Source organism: Fusarium mangiferae (genome assembly GCF_900044065.1).
Source record: "Fusarium mangiferae strain MRC7560 genome assembly, contig: FMAN_scaffold012, whole genome shotgun sequence".
NCBI lineage: Eukaryota > Fungi > Ascomycota > Sordariomycetes > Hypocreales > Nectriaceae > Fusarium > Fusarium mangiferae.
The window spans coordinates 173677-195837 of record NW_024573932.1 but is presented as its reverse complement, the minus strand read 5'-3'; the positions used below and the strand labels follow the sequence as shown (position 1 = coordinate 195837).

At 50.3% G+C, this 22161-nt stretch overlaps 7 protein-coding genes across 7 annotated transcripts; 3 read left to right on the top strand and 4 right to left on the bottom strand.

Moving 5' to 3' along the window:
- Nucleotides 1-263: 263 nt before the first annotated feature.
- On the top strand, nt 264-3024 carry FMAN_07816 (uncharacterized protein; the record flags this gene model as incomplete). The annotated part of the gene is made up of 2 exons (XM_041821216.1): nt 264-443; nt 493-3024. The coding sequence occupies 2 exons, from the start codon at nt 264-266 to the stop codon at nt 3022-3024; spliced, it is 2712 nt and encodes a 903-aa protein (XP_041687018.1).
- A 3075-nt stretch (nt 3025-6099) lies between these two features.
- Nucleotides 6100-8180, top strand: FMAN_07815 (uncharacterized protein; the record flags this gene model as incomplete). Its single annotated transcript, XM_041821215.1, has 2 exons — nt 6100-6711; nt 6765-8180. The coding sequence occupies 2 exons, from the start codon at nt 6100-6102 to the stop codon at nt 8178-8180; spliced, it is 2028 nt and encodes a 675-aa protein (XP_041687017.1).
- Nucleotides 8181-8627: 447 nt separating this feature from the next.
- FMAN_07814 (uncharacterized protein) lies at nt 8628-10788 on the bottom strand (the record flags this gene model as incomplete). Its single annotated transcript, XM_041821214.1, has 2 exons — nt 8628-8658; nt 8702-10788. 2 exons carry the CDS (start codon nt 10786-10788, stop codon nt 8628-8630), a joined length of 2118 nt encoding a protein of 705 aa, XP_041687016.1.
- Nucleotides 10789-11190: 402 nt separating this feature from the next.
- Nucleotides 11191-11630, top strand: FMAN_07813 (putative LSM3-Sm-like (Lsm) protein; the record flags this gene model as incomplete). Its single annotated transcript, XM_041821213.1, has 4 exons — nt 11191-11313; nt 11365-11454; nt 11504-11540; nt 11590-11630. The coding sequence occupies 4 exons, from the start codon at nt 11191-11193 to the stop codon at nt 11628-11630; spliced, it is 291 nt and encodes a 96-aa protein (XP_041687015.1).
- A 616-nt stretch (nt 11631-12246) lies between these two features.
- Nucleotides 12247-14365, bottom strand: FMAN_07812 (uncharacterized protein; the record flags this gene model as incomplete). Its single annotated transcript, XM_041821211.1, has 5 exons — nt 12247-12569; nt 12617-13414; nt 13468-13656; nt 13708-14269; nt 14321-14365. The coding sequence occupies 5 exons, from the start codon at nt 14363-14365 to the stop codon at nt 12247-12249; spliced, it is 1917 nt and encodes a 638-aa protein (XP_041687014.1).
- A 693-nt stretch (nt 14366-15058) lies between these two features.
- Nucleotides 15059-16510, bottom strand: FMAN_07811 (related to ECM22 Sterol regulatory element binding protein, member of the fungus-specific Zn[2]-Cys[6] binuclear cluster family of transcription factors; the record flags this gene model as incomplete). The annotated part of the gene is made up of 3 exons (XM_041821210.1): nt 15059-15940; nt 15991-16314; nt 16400-16510. 3 exons carry the CDS (start codon nt 16508-16510, stop codon nt 15059-15061), a joined length of 1317 nt encoding a protein of 438 aa, XP_041687013.1.
- Nucleotides 16511-17327: 817 nt separating this feature from the next.
- Nucleotides 17328-20382, bottom strand: FMAN_07810 (uncharacterized protein; the record flags this gene model as incomplete). Its single annotated transcript, XM_041821209.1, has 2 exons — nt 17328-18053; nt 18103-20382. The coding sequence occupies 2 exons, from the start codon at nt 20380-20382 to the stop codon at nt 17328-17330; spliced, it is 3006 nt and encodes a 1001-aa protein (XP_041687012.1).
- Nucleotides 20383-22161: the final 1779 nt, after the last annotated feature.

Below are 22161 nucleotides of genomic sequence, written 5' to 3'. Positions count from 1 at the left end.
TGGTAGAAACCACTGAACGCGTCGATTCGCGCTAGATACGTACCTTCTTTTCTACGTCAGGGATCATTTTTGGCGGCAGGCGTTTGCGACCCACTGATCCCGCCCCACCAACGGAATTTGTTTCGGCCCGCTCCAACTTTTTTTTTTGTGAAGCTTCACCTGTCGATCGTCGAAGGAAAAAGTGTAGGTCGAAAGTCTTGATACAACGAATTGTATCTCTTTCAGCCCACGGTATAATTCACCATTGCAGTACCGTAGTCGCCATGGCTTCTGAGTATAGAATACACAAGCCATTTGTGCTGGCGACCCTCCCCCGACCCTTGGACCATACTGAAGGCCGCATCGTTGCGCGGGAGGTGTATGGTTTGCGCGATGGCCAGAAGAAGAGAAAGAGGACAGAACTGGTTGTTGGTGTGGATGGAGAAACCATTAGCATCTATGATGTATGCTTTCTCACTAGATTTTGGGTAGACTGTTGCTGACTTTGCACAGGTTCCGGCTTCGAGATTGATCACTTCTTATCCTATTCCTCCTCAAGAATCTTTTACCTGCGCTCCTTACTCGGTTAGAATCCGACGAGCTGGATCCAACGACGTCTCTCGATACACATACATCTCTACTCGCGATTCTAGAGGCCAAAAGATCACTCTATTTAAAGATGTTGTCCACCAGGATGGCAAGACTACCTCCACAACGACCGCCTCCCCCGTTCTCAAGTCTTCAGCTGTTCGATACTTGACATGTTCTTCCAGTGTGTCAGAGACCTCTAGTACTGGCGATGTAATTGCGGTTTGCGAAAACGGAGAATTTATTTCGCTTTCCTCCGAAACCCTTGCGATCCAGTGGACCTCACCCTCAAAGTCAGCATTGCAGGATGCCATCGCTACCCAGATCGAGAGCTTTGAGGTGGACTACGTTACCTCGGGCACGCTTACTGAGTTCAGCGAAGGGATCTTCAAGGATAAGCCTGAGATTTTCAGTGCGCTCCCTAAAACACCTGCTTCTGAGCCGGAGCTGGTTGCGTTCGTGTCCAAGACATTGAGCCAGGGCCAGGAGAGTCGTCACTTGGTTGTCCTCGCTGTCGCTGCAGGTACTTCAACAACCTCTGACATTCAGAAGCTATCACCTCTCGAGATCGCTCCTATCGGCACTCCCTCGCCCCGTGGCACTGATACAACTACCTACCAAATTGATGTGCAAGCAGCTCTGCTCATGCAGCTACAACAAGGCGCTCTCAATATCTACGACCTTACCACTCCTGTTCCGAAGCTCAAGTCTGTGGTGCATATGGAGAACGCAGTTTCCTTCGCTCGTTTGTCTCGACCATTTGTCCTATCATGCTCACTCGAGTCGATTAGTCTCTACAACCACCAGTATAGATCCATCCATGCCAATGCACCCCTCGATCTCTCCGAGGTCCTTGAGGAGGATGAGAAGCCCCAGTCGTGCCAGTTGATTAGCTACCTACGAAGTCAGGAGCTAGCCGTGGCCCTGATTGACAACGTCCTTGTCTCAATCCAGATTGAGCCCCCCAAGAGCCACGGCAAGCGACGCAAACAGGGCCTTCTGATTGACTCTATTGGTCGTGGAACTGCCACTGAAATCCCAGCGAAAAAGGCCAAGACCGATAAGCTATCAGCAGACTTCTCCAAATATGTTCCTGGCTCGATGACTGAGCAATACATGAATAAGCTTCGCAATGAGCTCGAAGTTGCAGACGCGCATCTTACAAAGGGTGACCTTGGGGAGTGGGAAGGTCTCCTACGGAAGCGATTTCGCGTGGGCCTTCGATCAACGAGCGAGAGCACCGAAGCAAAAGAGAAGGATGCCCAGGAACTACCTGAATGGGAGTGGCACACGGGAGGCAACTCATACGCTGTTGTGGATCGACGCTGGGTACTCTATGCGATCGGGCGAACCTTTTCTATCTCTACAACCGAAGCCCCGGAATCACGACCTAAGCTCCAGCTGATTCTGCCCGACACGAACGTCACATCTTATTTGGTTGTTGCTGGGCACCTGACCCTCTCAAACTTGAAGGCTGCATTCAGAGAAGAATTGGATGTGGAAGCTCTCGACAGCAAAACCATTGTCGAGGACCTTCTGACAAGCTTGACTGATGCTGACCCATCCATGACGCTGGTGTTGAATTACCTTCAAGCTACTCAGCTTGGCGAACTGGAGCTACTTCTGGCTATCCGAGCTTTGATGCTCAATCTTGACCTCATCCCTGATCCCAAGAAGCCAGCTAACAACAAGCTTTTGAAAGACGAGGCACATGACGGGGCGAAAAACTACGAGATGGACCTTGACGATCTTGAGCGAGACATTGCGATCACGGAGTACTACCTTGGAGATGATAGCAGCAGCCGTTCGCGGGGACTCACGTTGGCTTTCGCTAAGCTATGGCGGCTCCCGGCTGTCACCACAGTCAAGGCCATCCGAGCTACGCTCAAGACGGAGGAGATCTTGTCGCTAATCTACACCCTACGAGTGGAACTTGTCCGAGGTGCGTGGACATCGCTGTACATCGACCCAACCAGCTTTGACTCCGAGGGTAACGACCCGCCCCCGGACGGTGTGATCACTTTGATCTCGGACCTTCTCGGTCGGTGTATTGATGCCGTCGGCGCTGGAGGATGGCTGTTGAACGACGCCATCTCAAGCGATAAGTCTGAGACCGGCGACCTGTTGACGGCACTCAAGCTTGAGGTGACTGCGGCTCTCGAAGGTCTGGAGGAGGCCGTGTACCTCAACGGCATCGTTGGCGAGGCAGTCAGGTTCGGCCTTGCATCTCAGAAGAGCGGCACCGGCCGACAACCATGGAACACAAACAACCCAGTTCCCATGAAGTTGGAGGGTCAGGAATCTCGAATGCTCCCGTTGGGCCTCAAGACGAAGCAACTGCCCACCAAGAGCAAGGTTGTGTCGGGCGGCGAAGTGGTGCAGCGAAGCACCCGAGAGACAGGCCAGCTGATCAGCCGCAAAGTGGAGGCATACTCACTCGAGAAGCTAGCAATCTAGAGTTATGGAGCAAAGAAGGTTTTCGAAGAAGGCAACCAGAAGAACGCGCTACGGAGGCTCTCACCTGGAAGCACGTTCCCGGTCTGCGACACCACATGGTATGCGGCTGAAAGTTGCAGTGTTCATTCTGACACCAACGGAGCTAGTCCTAGGGCCTTGCTTATGGGTGGAGGGGTTCCAGGTTCGAAGAGTCTATTGGAAGAACATAGGCGAGCCTACGCCCAGGAACGGTGGTGAAGCATAAAGAGACGCGGGGCAGAGCTCAAAGCTAAGGAGATCGGCTACACACGGCGCACGTTGGAGCCAAGAGAGGGGTGGGTGTTGATGTGTTAATTAGGATCACATGTTGATGAGAATTTGGGTTATCAGACAAAGATGTTTGTTTACAGCGATATTGTGAGGTCGGCATAGCAGAGTTGGGTGGTTGCGTATGGCATCTCATCTACCGATGCAGTTGCAGCGAGATAGAGACAGGCGTATCAAAAGAAAGGATGGTTTAATCTCGGCGCCACGGACAGAAACGTGCAACCAAGCTCGACGGAACCTGCTCACTGCGTGACATGCAATGCAATAACTACTCGCTTTGAGAAAAGGCAGCCGCATAATTCTGTTGCTAGTCGCGAATGTTTCAGAGACGTCGGGATATTGCGACGAACCACGGAGTACCATTGAGCGGCTGTGGAACCGGAGCATGCAGTGTAAGGACCGAGCAAGTATGGATTGTGAGGGAATCGGCCTTTCGTTAAGCCCTGCGCTGCGGTTACGTGCAGCCAGCGTGGTGGTCCATCAACCATTGGCTCTTTGGGACATGACGTGCTGATCTCTTACGGGAGCGAGTCACCGCGTATCATGGCGACCCGAAAGTACAGTACAATCGGATATCAAAGCCTCGAAAGTACTAATGTATGACTATCGATCAGCGTCAGAGACTCTCTCAAATGGTTGCCTGTTTCTTTACCCAGTCCCAGTCGGTTAGTCAGTCAACGAGTGTTGGCCTTGAGTTTACGAGCACAGCCTGGAAATGGGCCAAAGCTCATCGCGGAAGCACTGCCGGCATGGAAGGGTTGTGTAGCTAATGCATGGAGCCGAGCTACCAGATGATAGATAGAGGCTTGCACGGCTTGAAAGAGAGGCTGCAGGTAACCGAGGAGGTGTTCAATAGGAGTGGAGTACATGAATCAAACCATGCAAACATTTATGCATTAGAGGAAAGAGATAAGAAAAAAAAAATAAGATTTTTTTCTTCTTTTTTTTCTTGAACAGCATGCGAGACCTGCATTGTAGATCGATTTCGGTTCATTCGGTTGGTTGGTGGAGATGATATGTACATACAGTAAGAACCCATTGATACTAGACAGTGGGGAATTGCAGCAAAAGCGACGTTCTCACGAGGACAAAAGCTAGAGGCGAATGAGGAGCGCATTGCGAAACTTAGTCATGTTCTAGAAGGAAAACGGATGACAAATGGAGAAAGCCGAGAGACTAGAGACTCCAAGCAGCTACAACGTAGCAAAAAGCCAAGAGGCCGAGGCCGAGTACGAAGACGTGACTGATGATGATGATGTCGGCCTTTACCGATGATGTCTCCATCAAGTTATTCCCAGCAGCAAGCAAGGGACTGGTTGAGAAAAGCAAGCCTTGATCCTTGAGGCCGGAGGTACAGTAGGTGATGAAATGATAGACAGGAGTCGAGCAAGCTGAAACACTTGATCACCTCTTGTACATGAGCATGAGGTAGGTAGTGACATGTCCCTCTCCGGGTAAAGTCAAGGGACCCTGCGACCGTTTGTGTCCAGTTCCCGTCCCGTCGTCATTTTGTCCTGTCCTGAGCCTGGAGAGTTTCTTGATGCCGCTAAATTAATTCAGTTTAGGTCTATGAGACTGCCCCACGTTGCGCCCCGTTGCCGAGCGGGTGGCGCAGTTCAAGACCCAAGAGGCAAAAAATACGCCGTAAAACCGTTTTCGCTCGTAAAGAAAGGAAGGACAGCGCCAATCACTTGAGTGCCAGAGATCAAACTGAAACGAAGGTACCTACTACAACTCGAGATGGTGGTCATAGATACAGCTGGCGATCTTAATTCCAGCATCAAATTCCAGTCGCGAACCCTGCAGCGACAGAGATCTCCAGAGACCAGCCTTGCAAATGCACAAGCGATGATGTAAGGCTGTTAGCGTAGACAGCGGCTACCTACGTCACTAGACCCAGGACAAAGACCGGGGGGCATTCCCCACTGCTCCCCGGAATTAGGGTGCGGTTACAGGGGGTGGCCTATTTTCTCTGCCTGGGAGACAACAATGAGAAGACAAGAGTAGAGATGAAATGAAATGAAGTGAAGTGAAGTAAAATGGATCCAAAGCACGAGGATGAACCAGTGATCATCGTCACACGTGTAATCTTGCTGAGCGACACTGAGGAACATACAATTGCCCACCAAAAACTTGGAGCGCATAACCACGAGGACGGTTCGCTAGGTACCTAGGTACCGTCACCCACCATCAAACATCACCACTTCAGTGAGTGTACTTGTACAATTACGGTTGTCTAAGCCCGAAATCTACACACCCACACACATTCCCTGGTACCCTTCCATCAAGTGATGGCTGTTCCTCTCTCTGCTCCTACGCCTCTTCCGCGTGCCTGTTCCAACCAAACGGATACTTACTACCTACGTCTTTGTACCTCCCCCCTAACCTTCATCTGGACTGAGGTGAACTGGGCTTCCATCCCATGGATCGATCCATAACCTGTAAACCATCCCCTCCATCATCATCTTCTGCTGTAGCATCCAATCTTCCCCTTCTTCCCGTCCCAACCCTTCTACTTTCCTTGCCGCTCTCTTCTTATTTATCCCTGGAACATATCTACCTGCCTTTATTTACTTGGCATCTACCCAACTCCTGCACTTTAACAACACAGCTCTCTCTACCTGGTCCTTGCTAGGCACTAACAACTACTCGAGAGCGCCCACTCTTCTAACTTCTGCAACATCGACTCACGATTATACTATACTATACTTGATTACACATTTAGCTTAACAACACTATCGAAGCTCGTCTGAGCTAAGACAACAAGCCATGAGCGGCGGCTCAACCGTCCAACGCATCGATGCTCTCGATGCCTTCGCTCGAACCCTCTACCTTCGCGCCAAACAGTCAGGTCTTCCATTTACCGACGTCGCGACTGCGGTTCGAAATCTACATATAGCCCTACGACATCTGCGCATCGAAGCAGCCGATCAAGACTCTGTTCTCAGCAATGTCCGACCCTCGTCCTCGTCCGTCTACAGCCGCCAGCTCGAGCCTCTCGTCGATGACTGTGAATTCACCCTCGGCCAACTTGAGCGCCATCTAGATAAGTATGGGGACGGCCGCGCTGTCATGCCAGAAGATGAGCGCCAGCGCGATCAAGAACTCTCGGTCATCAAGCACAAACTGGCTGGGGACAAGACCAGTGTAGAGATGTTTCTCGACGCCGTTCAACTGCATGCCGACAACAGACCCACCAGGGTTGTCGAAGGCCAAGCGGGACTTGAGAGAATCAAGGATGTGGTTGACGAAATCGCCACTAAGTTGTTTCGAAACCGAAACGAGGGCAGTTTTGCCGAAGATGAGGATGGTCTCTGGCGCGAGTTCAAGATCGAGCTCGAAGATCAAGGGTTCTCCCCCCAAGTGCTACGCAAACACAAAGTACGTGTTGATCAAATCTCCCTTGTAGATCGTTACGACTAACACAGCGTCAGGATGTTCTACGAGCATACGTTCGCGAGCTCGAGTCCGTTCAGAACCAGTACGGCGGTAACTATCCCACCGTGAGGGGTCTCTTGGAGCATGAAGCAAGATCACAGCCTACCTCTCCCCAAGAGCTTGACAGCAGCCCCTACAGAAAATATCCACCCGTTATTATCACTGGTGGGCGAGGGAGGTCAAACAGCGACTCCGCGAGAGAGCCTATTTCGTCGTCCCCAAGAGATGCCGACAATGAATCCGACTACTCCATGGCAATGGTGTCGACCCAGGATCTACTCGCCATGGATAGCCTCAACACGCGAATGGCAAACCTGAATGTCCAGGGCAACGGCCAGTACAGTTTGTCTCCCGGGCATAGACAGATGCCACCAAACAGTTTGCCAGATGTCCCAGAGTTGTCGAGTTCCCCAATCACACGCCACATCGAGTCATCTCCACGCTCCATGCCCCCTATGCCTCATCCTATCAGTAGCGGACCCCCCTCTTACGGTAGCAGTCCACGGAGCAGCGCTCCTCGACTTGCTCCTGACCGATGGGGTAATGAGATTCCTCCTGATGCCCAGTGGACCAGAATTAGACGGGAGCTAGTTAGCCCCGAGGTCCTTGAACGAGCTGGTGTGCGCTATGAGGCTCGCCCAGACTACGTTGCAGTCTTGGGCCGTTTGACTCGAGAACAAGTGTCCGAGTTCGCCCGTGAAAGTGCTGCCTGTCGAGCTGCTCGTTCACGACGTGGTCCTCCGCCTCGCAAGCACGACCACCACTCTGAGCGGCGAGATTCGAAGAGCAGCCGGGAAGACGATGATGATGATAGCGGAGTTTTTGACGAATCCGACATCTCAGACGACGAAGAAGATAAGTCGTCTGAGAAAGGTACCAAGAGTTATCCGTATATCGTCAACCCTCCCACAAAGGACCCGACATCTCCTTCAAGCACCACAATGCCGAAGCCAATTCTTAAGAACAAAAACGAAAACCACGTGCGCTTCGATCCGGAGCCGTACGAGGTTGACACCCGAAGTCCCCGATCATACAGGGACGATCGCCATCGTGATCGTGACCATGATCATCATCGTGAGCGCCGGCGACAGAGCCCTACGAGATCATCGCGACGTTCGCGAAGATACTCTGATAGTGCAGATCGCCACTCACGAAGCGATAGACATGGCGACTATTACTACGACAGCGGAAAGCGGTACCATCGCGAGAGAGATCGTGACCGAGATCGTGACCGAGATCGTGACCGAGACCGGGACCGTGACCGGGATCGTGACAGAGATCGCGATAGGAGAAGCACCAGGAAGGAAGACCGCCCTCAGGGAAGAAAGAAATGGGGTGAAGCTCTTGGCGCTGTTGGCATTGGCGGTGCAGCAGTGAGCCTTTTGAGCGTCCTCGCCGAAGCAGCATCTTGAATTTCAACGGGCTGGTTCCGAATCAAACTACCTATTTACTTCCCTTTGTCATTTCCTTATTATGACTTTGGTTCTGTACTGCGTTTTTGGATATGTAACAAAGCCAACTGTAAGATGGACTGGACCACAGAACAAGATGGGAACTGAGAAAACAATGGAAAAGAGCTTGTCATTTTTGTATACCTTGTTGGAATTTATGTATGTAGTTATACCACGGATGACACGCATGTCTCCGACAGAGACTATCAGGAGACTATGGCAGGATTAGATACCCACGATAAGATGACACCAGAATACAGCAGTTATGAATCAGATTTTGCTATCATCTGCCATTCTTGTTTATGCCAAGTTGGCTACCACGATTGACAAATGAACCATCCAGTAAGTGAAGACAAACACTTCTTGACTCGCTACGCTAAGTCTATGATGAATGGCATCTATATGACTTTAGTCTAGATCTAGAACCATTACCTTGTATCTACACCATTAATTCATCTTCTAAATTCTTCCACCACCCCCACCTATCCACGGCTGTCCTCTCGGGCGCAGGTCCCTTCGCACGGGGTCTGGGCTGCGGTTTACGCCTCCATTCGAGTATCTTCATCTCGAAGTCTCTAGGCCAGTTCTCTTTGCGTTCTTCGTAGGTTTCTGCCTCTTCGACCACGCCCTTGCTCACCATCATCTGCGTTTCCACGCCGCCCTTTAACTGAGGCAGTGTTGTTCGTACACTTGTAACCCATTTGAAGCGTGGCACTTCCATTGAGCGTTCCAGGCATACGTAGCCTTGGGAGGTGCGATATCGTATCTGATCATGTAGAAATTCGCTGAATTCCGTGATGATATGTGGTATGGCAGTAGTTGCAAAGTTACCCTTTCGCTGGCGACTGTCCTTGGAAGCGGTACTAAGGAGATTTCCCAGGCATTTTGCGATCTGATACCAAGCGTGCTCCTTCTGTGATTCAATTGTTCGGCGGCTGTGGCTGGGCTCCGAGGCTTCCTGAAGAACGTCGTCAAACACGCTTTGTAATTGCTGTTTCTCAAGCTGACGGTAATGAGGAACAGCATGGTCGCGTATCATATCCAATGCCGAGCTGAAACTACGCTTAAATATAAGCGAATTGATGTAGACGATGTAACTTTCGAACGAAGGCTCGACGTTGTAAGGTTTTGAAGTCATTGTGTCCCAAATCTCGGTAACCATTGACGTAGTCACGTTTGAAGAGAGAGGAAAGAAATACATGAACCGACGCTGACGCTGATTTGATTTAACTCCGCAGACATAGGCCCAGTTGAGGAGATTACACCATGTTTCGGGTGGAATGGGTATTTGGTAGGCGTTAGAGACGTGGATGAGGAGCTGACATGCCAGCCGAATACGCATCATGGACCCAAATGCTTCGACGATAGCATTCAGCAGACGCTCAGTGGGAGCTCGTGGATTGCCTGGACGAAACGCCTTAAAACCACTGACGGTAAAGGTGCCGGTCTTTCTGTCTTCTACCAGTCCGATACCGAAACCTCGTTTGAGGACAATGCCACGTATATGTTGGAACGAGCCACTGCGAGCAAATGCAATCAGAGTGGTACAAAGCAGTTCCTCATTGAGTAGAACGCCAGAATTCTTGCTGCGGCGCCAATGTGCGAAGTAACTTTGGAAACCTGTCTTTTTACGCTTCCATAGCATGTTGTCTGCCCATTGGCGATGCCGTTGACGATTGAAGGGGGTCACGCCAAGGGCATTCCGGCTGTGTCGGAGACTTTCCAGTCGCTTCAGGTTGTGGAGAGGCATCCTGAAATATATTTTGTACCCCTCACGAGGTTTATAAAGGACTCTCTGTCGGTGATACTGGTAGTATACAGGATCGGTCATAAAGCGAGCCTTGAAGAACTCGTTCCAAGTTCTCGTGCTGCGTTTTGACCCCAATCCATATCTTTGAGTTGCACTGAAAAAGAAGAAAACATCTGCCAAGTCTCCAGCAGCTCCCGCGCAACGGATGAGGACTTCAAAGTCAGAGAGGACAAGGTTACGGCCACCATCACGACGAGCTTTAGTGACAGTTTTCAAGGCGTCGAGGACAAAGCGATGCTGATACCGCACGCCGAATTTGTCTACAACGTGGTGTGCGTTTGTGAACTGCATTTCGCCAGAAGAAATGGCGATATCGTGTGCAACATCGAGATGTTTGTTTGCAACGGGGTCAAGTGCTCGAAGAATCTCAGAGAATGTCGCAACAGGAAGCCCCGCTAGCTCTTGAAGAGCTGCGTTGGCGACCTCAACATTATCGCTGACCAACGATTGGACCCAGGCCTGCAACTTTGGGAGGATACGACCAGTCTCTTGACATCGTATAGCTTTGAGCAGTGCATCTAAAGGCGTGGGACGGTGGGTATCGTTTTCGTCTGGTGGTGAATTGCCTCGCAGATGCGCAAAAGTCGAAGCCGAAGTTGAAACCGGGGGAGATATTGATGCTAACCATCGTCTTCGACCCACCTCAGCGGGTCGTTGGTGTATTAGCGAGGAACCATAGATCCGTAGCGCGAAAGCGAGTGGAGATGTCGATGGATGATCGAGACGGGTCCGTCTTAGGAGGGATTGTCGCCAAAGCATGGCACCGAAGTTGTCGCGAAAAACACAAAAGACAAAACCATGAGAGACATAAAAGAGCGGGCAGGACAAGATGATGAGGGTGGAAGGCCTCGGATGTAACTGAACACCTCCTCTTTCAGCGCGAGGGGCGTTTGGCTGCCGTGTAACCCAAATCGGGAAGGACCACACCTGAACCGCACTGCTTAACTGCATCAAAACATGGGGTAATTGTATGGTCTAGATGCATTCGCTGCCGTTGTGGATTACTTCATAACGTAGCAATTTCTCCGAGGATTTTCCAACCCTGCCAAATCCGTTTTCTCACTGAGTCGTCCTTGGTGCATATCCAGCTCAGCCCTGCCCAGCTCACCACTGCACTCACCGAGACGGACCTAACCCAGTCAATAACCATTCCAAATAATCATGGCTGATACAGGCGAAGAGCCTCATCACGTTTCGGAGCCTCTCGACCTTGTTCGACTCCTTCTCAACGAGGTTGTCTTTGTCAAACTTCGAGGAGACCGTGAGCTCAAGGGAAAGCTACACGTCAGTTAGGCCTGTGACTGCTTTTATCGAGGAGATACTGATCATAGACAGGCTTACGACAGCCACTGCAATCTGGTGTTGGGAGAAGTCGAGGAGACCATCTACACTGTGGATGACGACGATGACGACGAAGAACTCAAGGTATGCGGGGTTCTGAGACTGACCTGAGTCGATTCTAACTGAAATTCAGACTATCAGCCGGAAATCTGAGATGCTGTTCGTGAGAGGTGAGTCGATCTGCGGTCCATTCGTTTCTGCATATTGACGTCAAGTTAGGCGATAGTGTTGTCCTTATCTCACCTGGGGTTCCGTTCTAGAAGGGATACAAAGAATCATAACACCCTGCACTCACTCAAATGTGCAAACTCTGTCTTAGCAGCGACTATTTCCCTTGCGTCATACGACAGCTTGAGGCGTAAAGCTGCTCAAAGCACCCCGAATGCAGCAGCCCAACGCTGTGCTTAGGGTTCAATACCTTCGAGCATTACAACCCTTGAGCCACATTGTGTTCCAGTAAAAGCCAAGTCGAAGTTGAACAAGTGGCTCCTATTGCTAGAAAGCTCACCCTGACAGATTTAGCTCAAGGTTTAGATAGATAGAGCATTATATCACAAAAGAAGATTGATGCGAAAACCCACCTCCAGTTCGTATCCATAGAGCCTTCCGATACAGGCATGTCACAGTTTATTGGCCATTACAGGATACCCATTGATGAAACTGTGGTTCTCATGGCACTTGAAAAGTCAAAATATCATTCTAGCAATACATTCGAACAAACGCTACAGTAACGAGAGACAGACGTAACAGCATATCAAAACCAGCTAGACTATTCAATTATCTCCTTGAAAAACAACAAAACGCCATACCCTTGTCCTTACTTGGTATCGTGACAGCCGTAGGCATCAAGCCTCATGGCGGTATCCCTCCAACGCTTCAAGCACCTACTTTAACCTCGGAGTTAACAGGCTGCTTCTCCTTCTCTCCATCCTTGTTGGGCATTAATGGATGATTTGGGTCGTATCCAACGGACTTCACAATACCAAGGCCCTTTGTGCGGCCTTCGCGGAACAGGAGTCTGTCGCCTGGTGCAAGATACTCAGGGCGTTGAACGAAGCGGAAGGCGACAGTTGCGCGATCTCCTGTGCGAATGAGCGCTCGGTCAATGTCGATGATGGCACAAGTTTGGGAGACAGGGCCGACGTGAAGCATGGCCTGGTACTTGGTCTTAATAGTAGTGGCGTGAGAAAGAATTAGAACTGACAATGTTAGTGTGGCTCATTGTGGCATTGAATTAAATCCTTACCCTCTGCAACAAACTCACGGTGCACCTTTGGCATCACTTGGCCTTCGATCCTGGGAAGAAGCACCATACCCTTGCGCACGTCTTTGCGCTTGACCTTCTTCAAAGCGAAAGAAGCAGACTGTCCAGCCGATGCAGCGGGGACTCGTATCCTCTTTCGTTCAATTGACTTGACAGAGGTTGGTGTGAATTGGCCCAAAGAGTCAGGTCCGATGAGAACGTTGTCTCCCTCATGAATGACACCGGACTTGATGATACCAGACACGACAGTACCTGTGAAAGGTACTGAGAAAGTGTCGTTGACGTGGAACTCGAATGGGGCATCCGAGTTATAGCGTCCGTGATGGGGGAGAATGTTCAAGAAGGTCCTGACCAGATCAAGATTCTCCCCTGTAACGTTGGAGACGAGGAAGACAGGGCATATCCGTTGACTGACAAACTGGGTCGCTGTATTTATGCATTCCTCGCGAGTCTTGATGAAAGTTGGGATCTTTCGAGCTCCAGGACTCTTCATTATCTTGGTGATCTGCGTCAATGTCTGCTCCAGAATGTTGGGAGGGCAGATATCGATCTTGGTGACGACAACCATAACGGGGACGTTGAGAGCCAGAGCAATACCCAGATGCTCTTTGCTCATGCCAATGAGACCGTTATTCGCCGCGACCATCAGAAGACAATAGTTTGGACTGCTCGAGAGCAATCCGAATACTGTCGTTCGAAGATATTTCTCGTGGCCAGCCAAGTCAGTGAAGGTGATGACCTTTGCACTCCTCTTGCCAATTTCTTCCCAAGACAATTTGCCTACAAAATGTCAGTATGGTCCTTCGTGTTAGTTGAGAATCATTGTGACATACGCCCAGGGGTGTCAGAGGTGACGACCTTGCCCATGGTGTCGAAGCCCATGATCTCCATGCCAACCGAACTGGTTCGTCCTGACTCTATTTCGTGCTTGTGCCGGAAGAGATTGACACGAGCTTTACCTCGTCCATCATCAAGATCTCCCTTTACGAGCACCCCCAACATGGAACTCTTGCCTGCGTCGACTGCAACGTGTCAATAGTGGTACTCACCGGGTGGAACTCGGAATAACTCACCATTCCCTACCACCGCTATCCGGGTTTCAATTACATCCTCTATTGTTGCGGGATTCTGACGGATCAGAACCTTGCCACTGCAGCTCTTGTCCTTGGTAGGCTTGTCGGTAGTGCTCGCGGCCTCAAGGTCGCCGCCGACATTCTTGGTTAACAACAGATCGCAGTCGGCGCGCACTCCCTTCGCGGCTTCCTGGAGTGTCTTGAACGCCTGATTCCATTGATCGAGGGTCAGGTTCATCGACTCGCCATGATTCTCATATCCAATCTCGAAAACACATTCGCCGAAACCCTCCTCTAATCGGTCAGAGATGATTTCCTCCAATTGCTTCGATGTGTCCTCGGTCGATCCAAGCAGAAGTTCCTTGAGAGGCACTCGCGGTGCTGATTCAGCAAGGTCTAGGTTATCGAATAGCTCATCAAGCTCTTCGTGGTGTTCGGTATCTGCGTCCGTTGTCTCGGCAGCATCCGTCGTCGTCGTCGTCGTCGTCGTCGTCGTCGTTCGTGCGGTCGGGTACCGTAAGTTTTGCTGTTGCTCTACATAATCCGCGAAATCGCTGAGCGCCTACATGTCAAGCATTAGTATACACTTCGTGTAGCCCAAAGATATACGAACCGATTCGCCTTTGCGCTTCTCGTGCGCTAATGGCTTCGTCGACATTATGACAAGACTTGTAAGATGCCAAAATAAACCCAGCAAAGGCTCCCCTGAGCTTATGCTGAGTTACCTAAGTATTCTTGTCGCTAGGATAAACGTCCGAAGGATGCTCGCCTCCCCTGGTGATGTCATGCGATTTGTGGTATAGAGTATTAAGTGTTAAGGGAGATTGAAGGCCAGAGAAGTATTTAAATAATTGAAAGTGATTCTCGAAAAAAGCTGCGCCACGTCTCGGTCTGACTGTTTTGAAGTTTGGAATTCAGAAGAGTCATAGACAATCAAAGTTATAAGTTTAAAGGTAGCACCTGATGCGCGGGGGGTTACTCAACGCCGACAGGCACCCAAAGCACTCCACACCACGCCTGTCTATCGATAAGAGCTCAATCTGGGTGCACGGGCCTCTTGAGGCCAAATCGGTTGGACTGCGTCTCAAGCCGCATTCATCTATCGGGGTTCTAAAACGCGGTTGATTAATTAATGGTTAAAGCTTAGACCGTGACATCTCCACGATATATATCAAGCTAATACGCTGAAAAATTCCAATTGACTCAAGCTTTTGGAAGGCGATATACACATAGGCTTGGAGAATATGTGATGACTCAATCATTGACTGACCTTATTCGCAGCTGTCTTGGGCATAAGAAGTTGTCTTTAAAACGCTCTGGGTTCATAATATTGTCCTGTGATTACTACTACCTAGTAGGCTTGAACACCCGCTATTAAAGGCTGCCTGTCCTGGGCGGGCATTGAACCTCCATTACCACGACAGGCATCAAATACACGCCTTGGAAACTTCACCAGCTCCTGAATAACTGCTTCATGCCCACAATTCCTCTCCAGGTAGATACAGACTGCCAGCCCCTCCACCACCGATCTCCTCTGCATCCACCACGAGCTGTGTGCCGCTGCTTTGGTGTACCACCATGCCAGCAACACCATAGCCTTGGGGTCTTTCTCCTCCAGTAGCTTCCTATACCGCGGGTCTAGTTGCGTTAAGAAAGTGAGAAACTGGATCACTGTGTTATTATCGATCCTTCGGGGAAGCAACTGTGCGAGTAACGACGCAGCGACATGATATGGGTTGTTCTGAGCTGTAGAAGACGGCCCAATGTCAAAAGCCTCGTAGAACATAGTAGGAAGGGCATCGGACGGAATGGGTTTGGAACCATCAGGAATACCGTCCCACTCTTTGAGCAATTGATGAAAAATACTATCCTTTCTCGTTGGGTCAGCGATCTTCCATACAACTTTCTTCCCGTCGCTCATTCTCAGCCAGTCAAGATCAAGACAGTCGGATTTCTTGAGAGGCCATACTCCATACACGTCTTCGGCATCCAAAAGAGCCATAGAAGCTGCGCCGAGAAGTGCTCCTGATGCCCAGAGGGAGTCGCGTTCAGAGCCAGAAAGTTTTGACACATCGGGGACCGATCCTGCTGCCATAAGACGGCGATGAAAGAGGGCTGTCGCTTGATACCAGTGAAAGGCGAGTGCCGTGCGGTGAGAAGATGTTTGGCAAGGGTTAAGATGCTGATCATGAAGAAGAGCCAGAGCAATGAAGACATGCATGAGAAAAGGATGCTATAAATATTTCAGTGCCAAATACTATAAAGAGACTGGTGAGTACGCACCTTCAATCCCAGCAAAAACGCGCCTTCACTGTAAACACTTCTCGTCTTCTGTGTACCAACAGAAAACACCGTCCTTAGTCGAAACCTCTCAATGGCAGCTAGGGCAGCATCGTCTAGTATAATCTCACCGACACCACCCTTTACAGGCCGGATGATGGGGACTCGGAAACCAGGGTTGATAGGGCCGAGAGACTTATCGACCACTGAGAAGACTGGCCCTGCGCTCTGGTGTGCGAGTTGGAAGGATGAGGGGGATATCTGAGTGAATGAACAGACAAAGCCCGATGAGGTACAACGTTTACACGATGGTTTTGATTCATCGCACTGAAAAGATGTTAGTGCTGAGGTGATGTGAAGCGTGTGACTGAGATATGGGGCTGGTGGACAAGAGTTACAGCAATCAGCTCACCTTGACACTCCTCAGTTTGCAGTTCTTACATCCGAGACGAGACTTCTTGTGAGCCTTCCGCTGTCTCGCTGGCGTCTCTGTATCAGTCTTGTCTTCACCTCTTACAGCCATTGTGGTCCTGTTCCATGAGAGTGAACTGATTAGTCAAGGCGCATCTCGCCGGAGTTACCGGAAGGGCCCTCGCTTACTTGAGACAATGCAACAATACTGAAGGCTTGTCCTTGAGAAGTTGTTGACAAGAAGTAGTAAGTACTCATCAGGTTGATAGCCAAGAGATGTTAGTTGACGATGAGTCGTCTTACCGCTTGGGCAGCGCGCCTCGATTTAGCGCTTACGAGCTGGGGCTTTCCGTGAAATAACCAATGAGCGGAATGGACCCTGAACAACACGGCTAGATCCTTAAACTATCTTCATAACGTCCTCTGATAACTGTCTATTTATAGTCAAACAAGATGCACATTTAACTCGCTTATCTACCGCGGAACGGACTAAATGGTAACACGAAAACCCGTATCGGGCTAAATATATTGATAGTGTCAAGGAAACGATGTGGTATCGATACGTGGGTATGCGTTCATCCAGCGCATGTGTCCTACCCTAAAATTCAAGGTATATCCTCCCTTCCTTCGCTTAAATGAATCCCAAGTAGCTGTTACATGACATCTTTTTCCTCTTTGTAAACGCCTGGCCCTTGTTGGAAAACATGTAGCAAGATGTAACGCCATCGAGACCTTATCCATTCCAGCTATGCCAAATGCAACCCATATGCTTGATTGTTACAACCTTTAGACAAAATATAACAAATAAAAAGATGTAAACCTCGTAAATGGCGTAGACGCCAATATATACTGTCGACACGCTCAAGCTGAGTATGTCTTGATAGAGTATCTCTCTCCCATCATATCCAAACACAGACGGCCAGTGCTCTTCACACTGCCCGTCCAGCTCGGGCGCGGAGAGCATTCATATCGAGTTGAATAGTAGGCCGGGAAATCTCCAGACTTCGACTGGGCATCCTTCGACCTCCAGGGGTCCGAGGATTGGCGACATTGACACGCCCAGTTCGGTCCAGGATTCTGGGTGGAGAATCATCAGGATCCGACTCTGAATCCTCATGTCCCTCATAGCCTGCATCGGCCAATCGTGCAAAGTAATCCGCCAACCCGTCGACGCTGGGAGTTCCGACCACAACATCGTACTGTGGTGGAGGAGTCATCACAGGCTCGGGTACATCTGTAACAAGCTCGGCAGCAGGAGGTGGCGCAATATCGTCCTCGAAGGCGGGAGGGTTGAAGCTTGGGACTCTGAGAAGATGGATAGGGCGTGGTTCTTGTTGCCCACTAACACCATCGGCCAAATGGGCAGCCTGCGGTGGCGCCGGAAGGTTATCAGCGTTGGGGTTAACACCAGGTAGTGAACCTTCCGAAGAGCTCGGTGAAGCATCGGTGGGAACGGTGAAGGCATCAGGGCATCCACAAGTAGACTGATAAGTGGTGCCGTTGCAGTTGGCGCCTGAATAAGCAGGAAGGTTAGTGTTGGCGTGGGTGGCACGGCAGTTGAGAACAGTGAATGGCGAATCAATGCTGATCTCGAAGTGTCGGCGCTTTGTACCACTAGGATCCTCAGGATCAATACGGCTGATTCGCATAACAACCTTTGAAACGGTTAGGTACTGGTCCAAAACCCACCATCAAATAACATACCTTGATCCAATGGAAGACATTGACATTCTTCCAGCTGCAGTCAGGGTTGAGTCGTAGCTCCTTGTTCTTGGCCATCATCTCACATGTAGGGATCTGCACATTGGCTTCGATTTCTGTTGAACCCCAGATGGTCTCAAGTCCCAGATCCAGGTCGCCCAGGAGGTTAGCCGAAGGCTCAGGAAGGGGCTCGGCCGTAGTCTGTCTTCGGGCAGCATCTTGTGCGCGTCTTCGAGCAGCTGCTTCACGCGCCTCTCGTCGCTGCTCAGGGTCAAGTTCGCCGCCGCGAAGAGTCCGGACTTCGGATGAGGCATAAGACGAATCGAGGGGCTTTCCGGCAGACTTTTCGAGTAGCAGGATCTTGCGGCCTGGATCTTTACGTGTTACACGCTTATCATTAGTCCAGTACTCAATCGATTCCGTTACATAAACCTTGAGCTTATGTACCTGAACCTTGGCAAGCGGTGTAAGTTTAAAGGCAATGGGGATTTTGCTACCAATAGGGAAGCTCTTGCCCGAAATAACAATGTCATAGTGCAGCTGGTCTTCCCACTGGCGACTAATAGAAATGGGTTCTGTCATCTCAAGGGAGAGTTGATCAGGCACGCGAACAATAGGCACTTCCTTGGTGCCGTGAAGGTTAGGCTTGAATGCTCCAGCTCGGTCAACAGTCGCATGTAATTCCCACTTAACAGATCCATACTGCAGCTTGGTTGTTTCTAGCTGGTGGTGGTCGATAGGTAGTTCAAAAGTATAGTCATAAGTACCAGGGTAGAAGACCTTGTATCCCTTGGCCTGTGTAGGAGTGGCAATAGGACTGTCGCCCTTTTGGAAACTTCGCGACTGGACGCTTTGCAAAGATAAGCGCTTGATTTCTTTGGCAGAAAGGTTATTTTGATGCGGGGTCAGAGACGATGATGGGTTAGGGCGGACGAGGTTCGTAGAGCTGCCATTAGGAGAACTGCTCTTGAGGCGATAAGTGCATTGATTACCGTAGTCGGACTCCCAGCCGTCATTCATGGCATTGAAAAATGTAAGTACTTGAGTGCGGAGGCTCTCCTCCTCGAATACATCTTGCTTGAGGGGAGGGATGCCTTCAGGCCACTCAGTGCGAGCACGGCCAAGAAGTTTGAGTTGAACAGCTTTGATCTTGACGTTTTTTGTGACTCGCAATTGAAGTTTGCCTCTTAACAGAGCGGTACCGCTCTGGCCTTCTCGGTGACCATGGCCATCATGATCAAACCCTGAGAGAAAAATGTTTGGCTCAGCGAGAAGAATTGAGCACGACACGCCACTGCCGGAAGCGACGGGCTTGGGCAACTCAGAGACTGAAGTGACGGCAGACTTTGATGAACGAGCCGACATGAAACTGTTGCGATTTGGGTTGGACAACGCCAACGACGGATGCGAAGATCTTGCAGTCGCCATTGTTGCGGCGGCGGCTGATTGTGTCTGGTTATTGCTGCTGGTGTTGGAGTTGCAATTGGCAGAATTGGAGTTGTTGGTAACAGGCGTTACAGTGGATGCAGAGGCTAAGTCAGTACCAACAGGTGCCGCGGAACCGGGGCGTGAGCTTATGTCGTCATATGCTGGCGGGGATGCACCTGCCCCAGTAAATCTCGACCCAATCGCAGACTCGCCGGGAAGGTCCAGGTCCAATTGGCACGACTGACCAATTGAGTGGCCTGTATTCGAGGTCCTTGTACTTGGTCTTGCTGTACTTGAAATAGCGCTCACACTTTGCTGAGTTGAGCGGTCTGTACTCGTCGATAGCGCTTCGGCTGCTGCGAGACCCGGAGTGTCAATGCCTGCAGACACTGAGTTTGATGCCGATGAAGGTTCAGAGCCAGAGTCAGGGTTCGTAAAGGTAAATGAGCTCAGGAGCTTATCTCTGCGGCGTATGGCGGGACGAGGTTTGAAGCTTTTCTTTCTCCGGCTACCGCTTACACCGTTGCTGAAGTAATCGCTGGTGCTGTTACTCGCGTTGGACGTGTTAGTAGCAGTCGGTTGCAACGAAGGTGCGCGTCGAGGCTCGACAAGCAGTTCAGGTGTCTGAGGTCTGCTCTCTGCTCGTAGTTCTCGTGGAACGTATCCCGAGGGATAGCTAACGATGTGAATTGCTTGGGGGCGAGATCTTCGAGGACCGATTAGCGGTGCAGGAAATCGACCAGCCGATACAGATTTCTTCTTGTTGAGACGAGGTCGATAGTAGATGTTTTCGTGAGAAGGAACCCAAGCGGATCGACGCTGTGGTGATTCAGGAACTGAAGCTGTTGTTGTCATGGCGGTTAACAACTGTACTCTACTGTACTGCACTGAAATGATTCTGCGTCTAATAAACGATGACGAGGCCAATAAAGCCAAGAGATAATGCGGGTGGTGCCAGCCAAGGAGCGAGGATTAAAGAATGCAACGCAAAAACGTAGTGGGTGTAAAAGGATGATGTAGGCGCAGGAAGTGGAGGTAAGGTATGCGCTCAGATGCTTTTAAAACAAAGAGCAGTGTAAGACGCAGACACACGCAGAATAGCAATTCGTGAGTCTAGCACGCGCGTATGGGAGGGTTAAGGCTGGTTATAATCCAAGAACAGGACAATAACTCGAATGTGAATGTGAATGTGAATGTGAACATGTGAGCGGGACCATACCCAGGTCTAATAGATCCAGGGCGTTATATTGGAGACGAGACGAGGGTGATGGATTAGAATGGAATACAAGGGGGGGCCAACTAAAGATGAGCACGAGTAAATAAAAACGAGACGGTGTGTTGCAGTGTTGCAGCGGTGATGAGATGGGTCTGGTCTGGCCCGGCATCGAAAAAAGAAAGAAAAGCACAGGACAGTAAAACGGCAGTGCTCATCAATTCCCCAAGTAAATAAATTCATGCGCTGGCATTGGATCCTGAAGCTGTCGATGTCCCTACCCAGGCTTGCATCCCGCCCAGATTTGGGCACTAGACTCTGCGCCTAGAGGCGTCAAGGGACCAGGGTTGGGAAGGGTCACGCCTTGTTCTCGCGGGCGGTTGGCCGCAGGCAGTGGGGATGATGCTGATGTGCAAGGACGTGGACAAGGAACAGGAAGAGGGTGGAGAAACAGGGCAGAGGGTTACGGGACTGGGGATGGGGACTCAACAGCAGGGGTTGTTGGTTTGTATGTATTGTTGGCGTTGTATTGTGCAGAGCAGAACATCTTATGAATGGCTGTGAGGAATGCACATATCAACAGGCAGAAGAACTAGCGGTGATGGCGGAGGGCGATTTGCAGCAAAGAGACGACGAAGGAAACATTCACCACACAATATCCTGCTTTTCTGACAGGTGATCGACATTGTTGCAGGTGCAGTATCGATGCAAGATTGTCTGAGATTGATACTATCCGCTTTCATCCCACTTGGGACTGAGTACATGATTCAATATCAAGACTATTGATGAATCAAGTAAAAGACAAAAAAAGAGAGAAAAAACAGGGCGTGTGACTGAAGATCAAGGCATAGTTGAGATGAGAAAAACGCCGATTGCATTGGATACGAATATTCAGACGAGAAACATAAAAATACGTACCTTTTGCAATTGTGCTAAAACATGGAAATCCGAAACACCAGATTCAAAGGGATTCGCTTGTGGCTAGTGCGCCTGTAGCCTCTGACGCGAAGACACCGGCGGTGATGAGAATTTGAGGCCCCGGCAACCCTGGTCTGGTCTGGTCTGATCTCTCGCTTCTCCGTTTCTGTTTCTGTTTCTGTGTCGCCTGAGATTCTGGAGACTCTTAGCTCAGCTCAACTCAAGCTCGGCCTGACGATGGTGAGTTGACAAGTGCGGTCAAGGCGGCTGAGGCGGAGGAGAACAATGAATGACACAGCGGGGACAAGAAGAATAGGATCCTTAATAAACCAAATTAAGAATAAGAAAGAAATCGTCCGGCGCCAACACCAATGCCAAACGGATGAGAAGCACGGTTCACTTGAGGCTGTTGGGCTGAAGTTTGAGACCGGCCAGAGCGAAATAGACAAGCGAGAACCTGGCCAGATGTGGGCTGGTTGAACGGGAAATGAGACGAGAGGTAT